Raw genomic sequence first — 14102 nt, 5'->3', positions numbered from 1 at the left:
CTTTCTTTTCTAAGGAGGCTACCACAGGGATGTCTAGGGGAACGCCACCTAGAATCTTTATTTCAGTCAAAGGAACCCGCTTTAAAGAAAGCAGAAAAGAAAGAAAGAACCCTGGGCCTACTTAGGAACTCGACCAGCGGAAGCAATACTCTAAAGGTTTTCGCCCTACGTCTGACTCCTTTCGTAGACATCGCGCAGGCTAGGACTCCACTTCCCACAATTCACAGCGGCGAGGCGGGGCTGCATGAACTGTTTATACCTCAAGTTGGCTCGCGATGCTTCTTGTTTGAATACAAACGCCAGTCCTTCCGCGGGCTCCTCTTCTTCCCATTCTGATTTGTTCAGCATTCGGGATGTGGGGCGGCCGACTCTTGTTTCACTGGGCCGGGTTAAAGGGACGCGTTTTGCCCCGCAGCCTCACGGGAGTTGAAGTCTTTGCTGTGGTATGAGCGGTAGCACCTCCGTCTGCGTCATAGCCAAAGGACTACATTTCCCAGACGGCTGCGGGGCCGCCGGCGGCGTGGGGGCGGTGCCTCACGTCTGGTACAGTCATCAAAAGCCTCTCTTCGGCGGGACTGTAATGGCCGGAGAGATGACGATCTTAGGTCAGTATACCAAGGGTCCCTGTTAGTGTGGCAGCCGTCGAGGCGTTGTGGGGATTCTAGGGTGGTCCGGGGTGGTGGTGTCACCTCTGGATGCAGCTGACGCGACCCGGGGATGCCCGGAAGGGAGGCGGGCTGTTTGGAGCGGGTGGGGGCGGGGCGCCTCTAGCCGTGGTCCTGCTTGCAAGGGCCTTCCTCGTCTGGCCCGCGCCACCACATGCAAACGTCCTAGGGACTTTCTTCCTCACAGGGCCTTAGTTTTTAACTGCTGGCCGGATTTGGGGCTCTGTGGAGGTGTGCACCCTCCAGGAGCCCTTTGTGGAGGAAGGGTGAGGAACAGTGGGATGCTGAGTTTAGAGGTATTCAGGCCCCTGATGCTCTTTCCACCCCATCCATCCGGTGAGGAATCACCGTCCACTGCCTAAAAGGGGATGGTGTGCTTCTGAAATTTGCCTGTTGGTTAGAGGAGAAAAGTGACGTGGACACTTGATTACATGTGAGTTAGGTGTTGATGTTGAGTCAACAGTTAACGCGGTATGGCACTACTAATGGACATTTGGGGTTGTTAGGCATGTGAATTTGCACACAGGTGCATAACACAGCCTAATGAAACCAGGAAAGAAGTTCATTGTAAATTCACAGGGATGTCTTCTTAGTTACAGTGCGCAGGTCATTTGTATTTGCTGAGCCTCTGCTCTTGCTGGGTAGGAGACAGAGCAATGAACACAACTTGCCTCCAAGGACTTTGCATGTCTGGCTGTTGCCATCAGTGTTGGCACTTTAGTATATCTTCCCTAGGTATTACCTCTTTCAGAGATATGCCCATAATTCATATTCAAATATACAAAATATTTACTGGGTTCTCTTATGAAGTGACAGTTCCTGTGCAACTTTATGTCGAATTTATCCATTTGAAAGGGTAAAACAGATAACTGGGATAAAGAGTATTAGTCTTACAGTACCAGAGCTTTTGCTATGAGAATTTCGGTAATGGGATTTCACTGTAGTAAAGGTAATGAAACCTGTTTATAAAGCTCTACATTCTAAATAACAAGTCATCAAGACAATTAAATTATGTCTAGCCTTTTCTTCAGATTGTTATTTCCTGTCACGATAAGCCTGGTTATTGCTGCAGTATCTTTACATCTTATTCCATTATTCTTTTGGTGAATGCTACAAATATATAATTATAATGGCTTTTGTTTTGTGATGCCTTCATTTTTATAGCCAGCTCACATTATGAAAGTTTTGATATCTTAAAGAAATACTGTGATTAGTCCTATGAAATTGAGTATATTGTGTTCTATTTCAGAGTATTATTAACGAGATATTGTTGTAGTAACAGCATGTTGCAGTAGTTTGATAAGATGCATTTTTTAATTTGACTACTTTCAGGATCAGCTGTTTTGACTCTCCTGTTGGCTGGCTATTTGGCACAACAGTATTTACCTTTGCCTACCCCAAAAGTGATCGGCATTGACCTGGGCACCACCTATTGTTCTGTGGGAGTGTTTTTTCCTGGAACAGGAAAAGTAAAGGTGATTCCAGATGAAAATGGGCATATCAGCATACCCAGCATGGTGTCCTTTACTGACAGTGATGTGTATGTGGGGTATGAAAGCTTAGAGATGGCAGATTCAAATCCTCAGAATACAATATATGATGCCAAAAGATTCATAGGTAAGATTTTCACCCCAGAAGAGCTGGAGGCTGAAATTGGTAGATACCCATTTAAGGTAAGAGATTACTCTAAAATCTGTTTTAATGTTAATTTATTGTACTATTTCAATTAATGCTTTGGTTTCACAGCACAAAATACTGTATCTCAACTAACTTGACCAATATGGAAATTATTTTATCTCATTTAAGAAATTCCACAGCAGCTCCTGGATTCTGTCCTGTTATCCTTAAGCCTGATTCCCTTTCCTTAAGGACAGTAAAATCTTTGTTGTTTTATTTTTTCCACTATCTTTTTTTGTTTAGTGGTATATAATTTTGCTTATGAGTTGTCAAAGTATTAAACTTTGAAATAATCTCTGTTTTATTATAATAGCTTTGATTCTTACTGTGCTTAGTATGACCTTTCTCATGCTATCCACTAGATTAATTTTTTTGTGTTTTGCTTTGTTTTTCATTGTAATCCTTTTATACATTTGTTTCTAGGAGGATTCTCTTAAATGTTTAAATCTTTTTTTGCCATGAAGGCTGTTTTTCTAGGTTCTGAAGTGGTTCTAAGTGAATTACTGTCATCAGATAAATGTATCAGTGCTGCTTATGAAATAACCTTCTAAAATTCTCCAATTTTTTAAATTTTTTTAAGAATTAATATTTATTTATCTGAGAGAAAGAGGCAAAGAGAGAGAATGGGTGTGCCAGGGCCTCCAGCCACTGCAGACAAATTCCAGACACATGTGCCACCTTGTCCATCTAGCTTATGTGGGTCCTGGAAAATCAAACCTGGGTCCTTTGGCTTTGCAGGCAAGTAAGTTGCCTTAACTGCTAAGCAATTCCTCCAACCCAAATTCTCCAATTTTTTAAAAAAATTTTCAAAGGAGAGAAAAAGTTTGCCTTCTACACTTCTAGCTATGTTACTTTGCTTTTCATTTCTTAGTATTTTATGTAATAATAAAATAATCTAAATTTTGTAATCTAAATAACAGAATTAAATGTAATTCTTTTAGATTTAAGAGTTATTTATTGTATGTGTGCGTGTGTGACTGCATGGGAGCGTGTGACAGCTAGAGGACAACCTCTTGTGTCATTCCTCTGCAACACCATACACCATTCGTTTTCTTTTCTTATTTTTAGATAGTGTCTCATTGGCCAGGAGCTGACAGTTAGACTAGACTGGCTGTCCAGTGATCTCCTGGGATTCTCTTGTCTCCTCCTCCCCATTGCTGAGATTTATAAGCATATACTACCACGCCTGACTTTTTTTAAAATGTGATTTCTTGGAATCAAGCTCAAGTGCTCATGCTGGCATGGAGATCACTTTATGGACTGAGCTGTCTCCCCAGCTCCCTAAGAGTTATTTTAATCTGCTGTTTCTAAGTTTCTAATTGACCTGATTACTTTACTTTGTTATAGATGGGCTAGGAAGGCACCAGTTGCTATATAGTAGCTTTGTAAGCTTTGCACTTTGTATTAGTGACCTCTGTACATCTTGGTTTTTTTCGCCAGACACTTTCTTAGGTCAGAGTTTTGTGATTTTCTGATTGTTAGAGCTAGAATGACTATCAGAAAATTCTCACAATTTCTCTAAACTGATTCTCTTTACTATTGCTATTAGTATAGCCTATTGGCAAAAATAAGATGGTATGTTTGAGTTAATGTAGTTTTTTTTTTAATGTGTACTCACATTAGCAATGATCATAAGCTAATGTGCAAAATATTGTTATGCATATAATAATGTGATGTTTAACTCTTGGAAAATGTACTAATATATTCCTTCTGATATGTACTAGAAATCTTTCTCAAATGTCTATTACTTTTAGAAACAAGAGGAAACGGGGGGGGGGGGAATGGAAAGGAAAGCTCCTGAGTTAAATCCATGATTGAGTAATTCCTTATACATTTGTCCTACCTTGTCTCTGATACTGTTTTCTACACATTTGTTTTCTATAGTTTTAGTTACATGAAGTCAACCACTGTCTGGGAATGTAAAATGTAAAATTCTAGAACTCATATATAAATTTTTAAGTTATAAACCATTCTGAATAAGTGATGGAACTGTACGCTGTCCCTGCCAGGCTTACCCAGAACACGGTTATCCAACCCTTTGTTCATTGTATATTTTGCCTTATATTACTCACATAGTAGCTATCTTGGTCGTCTGGTTGACCTGGGACTGCAGTGCTTGGGTTCAGGTTATCTTTACCTCACTCACTAATGGTCCCCAAGTGCAATTTCAGTGATAACAGCAATTTGAAAGCCATCAAGTGTTTTATGTAAGTGAAAAAGGCATCTACTGGGAGTCTTGGAACATGCAGTGAACATACATGTCTTGTGCTCCAGTTAAATGCTTGAATTTTATTTTGCTGTTAATAAAATTATAATGTAGATTTATTTTATAGATGTTTAAAGCATGACCTTCAATAAACTCTAATCTTTGCAAATGTACTTGAAAGAATGTGGTAAATTTTACAACATTGTGAAGGATTATGTTGAATATATCCATCCAGTAATGTGAAAATATATCTGTGCATACGTATACATGTACACCTTAATATTCGCAGGTTTTACACAAAAATGGCATGGCCGAGTTTTCAGTGACAAGTAATGAAACCATCACCATTTCCCCAGAGTATGTAGGCTCTCGACTGTTGTTGAAATTAAAGGAAATGGCAGAAGAATATCTTGGAATGACAGTTGCCAATGCTGTCATTTCTGTACCTGCAGAATTTGACCTAAAGCAGAGAAATTCAACAATTGAAGCTGCCAGTCTTGCTGGTAATAACACCTTTATCTGACATGCATTTTTCTTGACTTTATTTTAGGATGAACATCTAAATGGAAATCAATTAGGCACATATGCTAAATAAATAATTTGTAATTTTATATAGGTCTATAAGTGATAATTACGAAAGCTCTATGTAGCATACCATAAAATATGAAAAGCAGTTGGGGGCTACAGGTGGAGCTTAATGATAGATTACTTGCCTAGTGTGTGCAGATCTTTGGGTTCAATCCCAGGAACTTCAAAAAAAAAAAAAAAAAAAGGTAAGAGCTGGAAAGATGACTTAGCAGTTAAGACACTTGCCTGCAAAGCCTAAGAACCCATGTCCGACTCTCCAGGTCCCACGTAAGCCAGGCACACACACACACAAGTGAGCAAAGTTGCACATGTGCACAAGGTGGCACACAGTCTGGAATTTGATTATAGTGCCTAGAAGCCCTGGAACGCCAATTCTCTCTCTATCTCTCACTATCCCATTTAAAATAAAAAGAAGGCCAGACTTTTGTGCGTGCCTCAAAAATAAACAAACAGGGGCTGGAGAGATGGCTTAGCGGTTAAGCACTTGCCTGTGAAGCCTAAGGACCCCGGTTCGAGGCTCGGTTCCCCAGGTCCCATGTTAGTCAGATGCACAAGGGGGCGCACGCGTCTGGAGTTCGTTTGCAGAGGCTGGAGGCCCTGGCGCGCCCATTCTCTCTGTCTCCCTCTATCTGTCTTTCTCTCTGTGTCTGTCACTCTCAAATAAATAAATAAATTTTAAAAAAATAAACAAACAAAATAAAACATAAACTGGGAGGGAACTTGGGTTCTTCTACTGAAGAAGTTTTCTTTCTGTTTTTTTTTTCCCAAATTTTAATGTTAAGTTTTCAAGCTATCTGAAGTAGAAAATAATTTAACAATATTCAGCAAATAGTACCTCAGCAAATCACAGCAAACCTTGTTCTTAGAGAGTTTATATGAACTTAGAGTGTAACAGAATAAGCATAATAATAAAAAGATTATTAGTTAAAAATAAAGAAGATATAACATGCATTCATTAATCACAGTATTACTGCATGTTAAGCTGGATAGATTGTTGCTGTGGAGGGCTTATCCATCGCATTATGAACTCTTTTTTTTTATTATTATTATTAAGAATACACTTTGGGGCTGGAGAGATGGCTTAGCACTTAAGCACTTGCCTGTGAACTCTAAGGACCCTGGTTCAAGGCTTAATTCCCCAGGACCCACATTAGCCAGATGCACAGGGGGCACACACATCTGGAGTTTGCAGTGGCAGGGCCCATTCTCTCCCTCTCACACACACTCTCTCTCTCATCTGCCTCTTTCTCCGTCTGTTGCTCTCAAATAAATAAATTAAAATGAACAAAAATTAAAAATAAAAAAGAATATACTTTGTATTGATGTCTCATGTGTTAGTACCATCTTTTCCCTCCTCCCTGCCCCCATTCCTGCCCTCCTCAGTGGGGTTGCTGGTATTCCCAGTGGGGTTGCGGGTTATATGTTGTGGGAGCAGCACTTACGTGATTGGGGGCAGAAAATGCCTGTGGGCATGACATCCCAACTGTGGCTCTTAACAATCTCTCCAACCCTTCTTTCACAAAAGTCCCTGAGCCTTAGTGGATGTGTTTTAAGTGTACAGTCAGTGATGCGCTCTTAGGAGCGTCTGGATTTCTATTTTGGTTTGTGTTGATCCTCAGTATCTGTCTCCTCCACCCTGGCATTGATTGTCAGGCTCGACATGGAAGCAGCACTCAGGCTCATCTCCCCACTCCCCTGTGGTTTTGCCTGGGTACAAGTGGTGGTTTTATCTCTTCAGGTCTCACTACCTTTCTGCACATGCACCTTTGGGAGCCCATTATGAACTAGCTGATAGTATCCTTCACTTCTCTTCACTAGATACTAGTTGCATCCACTGCTCTCATTGATGACAATCCTCAGTTCTCATTTATTACCATTTGCCTCCTGGGGATGAAGTCGTCTGTCACTGAGAACCATTAGCACCATCTATCAGAAAGTAATGTGTTAGGAAAAAAAGAGCAGGATAAAGAGCTAGATAGTAAACAGAGAGTAGGATGCTATAGAGTAATCAGGTAGGTCTCATGGAAAAAGTACCACTTGGGTCTAGGACCCGGAACATGGCCAGTCTTTGTCTGATCTTGGAGACTAGGCAGGATTGGATGTAGTACTTGGATGGGAGAAAGTGAAATTAAAGTAGGTTTGAAGGATGTGAGGAAGGTAGCTGTGTAGACACAGCGGGAGTGGATTATAGTGAGAGACAGCAACCAGTGCAACCACAGTTAGTGGGAACTTGGTCATATACAGGACAGAAAGCTGACTAGGGTGAGCAGAAGAGACTGATGAAGATGAGCTCAAGGGAAATTTGAGTGCTCTTACAGCTCCAGAAGGAAAGAACATCTTACTCTGCAGCCCATTCTTTAAGTGGGAACTTTAATTCAAAACAGGAATTTTATTTAAGTCCACCAGCTCTTTTGCTTGCACAAGATAGGCTTTTCTCATTTCTGTAGCAATTAGCTGTGTTTATGTAAAATTGTTGTTCATATAGCCCCAAGGAAAGTATCAATATCTGGAAAGGCTTAGACAGATGTTTTTGAAAATTAATATCTATAGGGATTGTTATTTCACTAAACTTGAACTTAGTGTGTATGTGTGCGCGTGTGCGTGGGGGTATTAGTTTATCAAGGTAGAGTCTCATGCTAGCCCAGGCTGACCTGGAATTCACTATGTTGTCCCAGGGGACCTCAAAGTAACAGGGATCCTCCTGCCTCTGCCTCCCGAGTGGCTGGGATTAAAGGTGTGCATCACCACACCTGGCTTAAGATATTTGTACCTATTTACTTATCCAACAGAAGAGAGAGAAAATGAATGTATGTGTATATTAGACCTCTTGCCTGCAAATGAATTTCAAATGAATGCACTACTTTGTGCATCTAGCTTTATGTGGGTTCTGTGCAATCAAATCCAGGCCAACAGGCTTTGCAAGCAAGTGCCTTTAACTGCTGATCTATTTCTGCCTCCCGGGGCTCTTCTTTCTTTATATTGTAACTCTTTAAAGTAAGTTGAATTGCACCGCTTAGAACAGCTTATGTTTTCCATCCCATTGTGTTACTTCCATGGCTTTTGTCATTAGTGAAGTTCACGTCAAAGAAAAAGGAAATATGCTGTGAAGCTGAATGGAAAAGGTTTCCCTCTCATAACTTGTTCTTCCTCCACTGAATCTTACAGGACTGAAGATCTTGAGGGTCATTAATGAACCTACAGCAGCAGCTATGGCCTATGGTCTGCACAAGGTTGATGTCTTCCACGTCTTGGTTATAGACTTGGGTGGAGGAACTCTAGACGTGTCATTATTGAATAAGCAAGGAGGAATGTTTCTGACACGAGCAATGTCTGGTAAGAAAAATGCAGTTACATAGGTTCAAGCATGCTGTCTTTAATGGTATGTAGCATGCTAAGCTTTTTTTTCTTCTTTTTTAAAAATTTTGTTTTTAGATTACTAGACTTCATTTTAAAATTATCTGTATAATAATGTTTATGTCTATCTGTATACAGCAAAAAGTTAAATCTGAAAAGAAAAAAACACTGCCCAAACATCTGATAAATTAAATGGGTGGTTGCCAGTTGTGTTCTGCTGAGCCAGTGAAAGGAAAAGAAGGAATGAAAATTTTCTTTAAAATGAAGGATGATGATTTAATTTTATCTGTTACTATGTTTTATGAAATAGATAGCTTAAGAAGATGTAATTTTAGTTTTACCAAAGAAATGATAGGATTTTGCACTTAAAAGTTTTATTTATTTTGTAAAGACTTTTGTTCACTTTAGGCTAAATAATTAAAGCATATTTGGATTAAGCTCTATGCTGTAGTTGTTCTAACATATGTATTTTCTTTTTTTTTTTTGATTTTTAAAAATTTATTTATTAGAGGCAGAGAGAGAGGGGGAGAGAGAATGAAAATGGCCACACCAGGGCCTCTGGCCACTGCAAACAAACTCCAGACACGTGCGTCACCATGTGCATCTGGCTTATGTGGAACCTGGAGAATTGAACCTGGGTCAGACTTCACAGACATGCACCTTAACCTCCAAGCCATCTCTCCAGCCCTAAGCTATGTATTTTCTTAACCAGATTCTATTGAATCAAGATAAATGCTTAGGGTTTATATTATTATTTTCTTTAGACATAATTTTTTTCCATTATTCAGGTCTTAATCATTAAAAAGTAGGAAAATAAGTCAGGCACAGTGGCGCACGCCTTTAATCCTAGCACTTGGGAGGCAGAGGTAGGAGGGTTGCTGAGACTACATAGTGAATTCCAGAAGAGCCTGAGCTAGAGTGAAACCCTACTTCAAAACAAAAAAAAAAAAAAAAAAGGAAGAAAATGGGGCTGGAGAGATGGCTTAGTGGTTAAGCACTTGCCTATGAAGTCTAAGGACCCTGGTTCGAGGCTCGATTCCCCAGGACCCATGTAAGCCAGATGCACAAGGGGGCACATACATCTGAAGTTCTTATGCAGTGTCTGGAGGCCCTGGATTGCCCATTCTGTATCTGCCTCTTTCTCTGTCTGTCTGTTACTCTCAAATAAACAAACAAAAATAAAAACAAAATTTTAAGTAGGAAAATAATCTGTTGTTATTTATTAATTATTAAAAGTAAGTACTTTGTTCATTTGGGAATAATGACAGTTTTTAAATAGCTATTTAGCAAACCAATTGGTTTTTATTCCTCTATGTTATGAAAACATTGAGGTACCTATATTGTGATTCATTGAGGTCCCTCCTTTTATATCATTTAAAGGTGTTGACACTGACACACTATTTTTAGTGGTTCATGTGTGAGTTAACAGCTTTTAACCTAATTCTTTTTTATCAATCTTTGTGTGACTAAAATATTAGTATATTAAAAAAATTGTTTTATGGAATATATTTTGTACGTAAACACACACATATATATATACATACATATACATATATGTATACATATACATGAATAAATATGACATAAACTTTCAATTGTTTATTTAGGAAACAATAAACTTGGAGGACAAGACTTCAATCAGCGCTTACTTCAATATTTATATAAACAGATCTACCAGACCTATGGCTTCTTCCCCTCTAGGAAAGAGGAAATCCACAGATTGAGACAAGCTGTGGAAATGGTCAAATTAAACCTCACACTTCATCAGTCTGCCCTCATATCAGTGTCACTAACAGTGGAAGGAAGAGACAGCAAGGGACCTCAGAATGACGACTCAGAGCCACCAAAGGACCAACTCACCCCAGGAGATGGCCACCATGTGGACACAGTGCCTGCACCTGACCTTTCTGAAAAGCAACGTGGAGAAAGCCAGGTTTTATTTGAAACAGAAATAACCCGGGACCTCTTTGATACCCTTAATGAAGATCTGTTTCAGAAAATACTCGTGCCTATTCAGCAAGTGTTAAAAGAAGGCCATGTGGACCAGACTGAGATTGATGAAGTGGTTTTAGTTGGGGGTTCTACTCGAATTCCTCGAATTCGCCAAGTCATTCGAGAGTTCTTTGGAAAGGATCCCAACACATCTGTGGATCCTGACCTGGCAGTGGTGACGGGAGTGGCTATCCAAGCAGGGATCGATGGTGGCTCTTGGCCTCTCCAAGTCAGTGCTTTAGAAATTCCCAATAAGCATTTACAAAAAACCAACTTCAACTGAATTTGCAAGGAACAATAATAATTTGTGGTCTTGTTTGATGGTCTATATTATCAAACAACCTCCTCCACAAAAGTCTCTACCTATAAAGTGTCTCACAGATTTACTCTAGAGGACAGTTCCATGCAGGCAAATTATGTTTCAGAATTGGATGTGACCACATTGATCCTATTTGATCTTGGAGAGATTTATTTTGATAAATATTGTAAAATTATGAGAATTTAGGTAAACTCTTCTAGATTTGGGAAGTAGTTAACCATTTACACTTGCCATTGTATTCTGTAAACATTAAACAGTGCCAATCATCAGGTTGCTGGTTCTTACTGAATTGTATTGGTAGGAGCTGGTAATTACTTCACGTGGTTATCACCTGTAACTATGAATGTGATCTGTACTTGAAGGATTGTTGATGTCAAGTATTTATTGTCTGGGAGATAGCAGTATTACTAAGCTGGACAGATAATATTCAGTAACTGCCATATAAAAATTCACTTCTACAAACTCATCGTCTTGTTATGTGTTATATTCTTGTAATCTACTAATATGTTGAAAAGACCAGTTTCTTTCTAAGACAACTACAGATTTTGTCCAAGTTTTCTATGCCAGACATTAGAAAGTTCCTTCATCTCTGACATCATTCTCTGCTTGGCTCTTTGCAATTATGCCTGGTTAGAAAACAGTAGGGAAATATTGATTGCCTTTTAAAATGTGTTAATGTCACAGTAAAGCCATCATTACTATCTCATTTTTGTTATTCAAGGCTTTTGCAGACATTGGTAATTATTGGTAATTACTTACTATGTTTATGGTGATTTTTTTATTTATCTGTTGGTATCTTTTCTGGGGAATATAGCATGTACTTAAGTCTATCAAATATTATTTGATTAACTTTCACAGATTTTCTCTCACATTCTAAATGAAGCTCAACTGCAAAGGCCTTTTATTATTTTATATTACTTTCAAACAGTTGAGTTATTTTAAGTTGTAACACTTAACTTGATTTCAGATATTTGCCAATATTGGGATTAAATCCAATGTGGAGAGTATTGTGGAAAGGTTTCCACAGATCAAGCATTTATAGTATTTATTTTGGTTTGGGTTTTATTTGTTTCCTTTCAGAAAAGACAGAGGGCCAGGTCAGGTGGTTACAAGACTGTAAATTAGCTACCCTGGAGACTGAGGCAGAATTCAAGGCTTGACTGAGATAATGATGGAGTTCAGGACCAGCTGGGTACTGTCTGAGACTGTCTCAAAATAAAAAGTTGAAGTGGAAGGGAAAAAGTCCCAAGGACCAAGAAAGAAAATATTGTAGTTCATGTTATTTGAAGACAAATGTATTTGTTTGCCTTACTGGTGGCATGCTTTAGAGTGATAGGCAAAAACTGCATCCTGGTGGACATTTTGTTGAAGTATATGTTATTTACCAGTGTTGAATTTTAAAGGATGTTAAAATGCCAGTCACTATGAAGAAAACTAAGCAAGTTTATTTCAGTAACATTATAACATTAGGGCTTCTTATTGTATAATGCTGAATGGTGTTAATATTTTTGCAGATACATAAGAAAAATGGTTAGCAGTGAAGTTGCTTTTAAACATAACTTTCCATCAACTATTTTTGTGTACAAAAATTATGTATAGTAGGTTAAAAAGATGCTGGGGTTTTGTTTTGTTTTGTTTTGTTTTAGACCTAATGGAGAAATGCCAAAGACAAGTCCTTCAGTGAATTATGAAAATATTCAAGTGTTCTCTTGGACTTTGTATGAATCATTAGTAGGCTTTAAAATTGAAAAATATCTCTCTAAACATGTTTGAGCAAAAAATTGTACCATTCTTAGCCGGGCGTGGTGGTGCACGCCTTTAATCCCAGCACTTGGGAGGCAGAGGTAGGAGGATCGCCATGAGTTCAAGGCCACCCTTAGACTACAGAGTTAATTCCAGGTCAGCCTGGACCAGAGTGAGACCTTACCTCAAAAAACCAAAAAAAAAAAAAAAAAAAATTGTACCATTCTTTAACATGAAGCAATTTTTGATTTGACAAAGCAAAAACTTGAATTTTTCAAATAATTTGATATGATTAAAAATACCTTAAAGGAAGCAATTTATAATTTCAGCTAATATGCTAAATATCACACTAAAAGTTAATTTGTTGGGGAAACAGAATGGCAGTGGTGGGATTTAACATATTCTGTAGTATAATTGTACTTTTGAAATATGAAGGAATTTGTCCTCAGTCATATGTTGGAGTTATGTATAGGTAATATTGATTTGTGTAGTTTATTTGAAAGCTAAGAATGTGTCCCGAAAAGGGCCATTATGAGAACAATCTGAAGTCATTTTTCATAAAACGACCTTTTTAGTTGTATGTTTGACTAGTGTTTTTGAAATATGTGACTTTAAAAATAATGTCTTGTTAACTAGTATACGTGAATGAGTAATTTATTTTGTATCAGAAATGTTTGATACTGTTTTTTTTTCATTCAAACCACTAAGTTATCAATAGATACTGCTGTGTAAAATATGTACTGAACATGATGATGGTTATTGTGCAAAACAGATTGTGCCTATTAAATTTATGTGGATACAAGAAATTCACATTTTACTATAAATACCATTTTGCAAGTTTTTTAATTGTCTGTATTTTCCATTCACAATTGGGCTAGAGCATATTTTTGATGTATATAAATACAAAAAGGATATATCTGATCTGATGCTTAGAGATTTCAGCCAGTAGCACAGTACAGTTTCCTACATCCCATCTCTGGGATTTCTGATGTATTTTCTGCATTTTCTTTAATTTAGAAGCAACACCTCCAACATTGTATGATCAGTTCTGCAGAGCTCAATACTAATTTTGGCTTCTGGCTAGTGGAGCCAAGAGCCCTCTCCATCTATTAGATAATAAGTAGTTCATATAACATTTCTGTAATCCTCTTGTTGATGGTAAATACTTTATAATAATTTTTAATAAAGTTTGTGTCATTCTTTTGGACAAATATTCAGTAGATTTTTTCTGTCTTTTAAAGAAATTTGCTTATAGTCTTTTAAAATGAGCTCTTAAGGATAATACACTGAATCTCTTCCATGACTAGTCCCTGTGATTTCTTTATAGTTATTTAAATTACCTTGTTGAGGTATTCAAATATGTGAAGAAAAACACTTCCACGTTTAAGATTCCTCATTTAGAAAGGCAACTTTGGATGTGGCTGCTAATCCCAACTGCTTTCTAATCCCATTTGCTTCTGTGTCAGTTACTCTCATTGTTGTGACCAAAAATACCTGACAAGAAGCATCTTAAGAACAGCTTACAGTTTGGGGTGACCAGGTCTGTCATTGCAGGGAA

General features: G+C 38.2%; 1 protein-coding gene across 1 annotated transcript; it reads left to right on the top strand.

Moving 5' to 3' along the window:
• The first annotated feature begins 514 nt into the window (after positions 1–514).
• Hspa13 (heat shock protein family A (Hsp70) member 13) lies at positions 515–13757 on the top strand. Its single transcript, XM_004654364.2, has 5 exons — positions 515–605; positions 1998–2338; positions 4838–5051; positions 8302–8469; positions 10098–13757. The coding sequence occupies exons 1-5, from the start codon at positions 581–583 to the stop codon at positions 10763–10765; spliced, it is 1416 nt and encodes a 471-aa protein (XP_004654421.2). The 5' UTR covers positions 515–580; the 3' UTR covers positions 10766–13757.
• Positions 13758–14102: the final 345 nt, after the last annotated feature.

This window comes from Jaculus jaculus, chromosome 5 (assembly GCF_020740685.1).
Source record: "Jaculus jaculus isolate mJacJac1 chromosome 5, mJacJac1.mat.Y.cur, whole genome shotgun sequence".
Classification (NCBI taxonomy): domain Eukaryota; kingdom Metazoa; phylum Chordata; class Mammalia; order Rodentia; family Dipodidae; genus Jaculus; species Jaculus jaculus.
The sequence above is the reverse complement of the archived record's forward strand: the minus strand, read 5'-3'. Positions and strand labels throughout refer to the sequence as shown.

Coding starts and splice junctions, on each gene's coding strand:
- Hspa13 (XM_004654364.2), top strand. CDS start 581: ATGGCCGGAGAGATGACGATCTTAG. Junction 2,339..4,837: donor TTGGTAGATACCCATTTAAG/GTAAGAGATTAC, acceptor TAATATTCGCAG/GTTTTACACAAAAATGGCAT. Junction 8,470..10,097: donor TCTGACACGAGCAATGTCTG/GTAAGAAAAATG, acceptor TTGTTTATTTAG/GAAACAATAAACTTGGAGGA.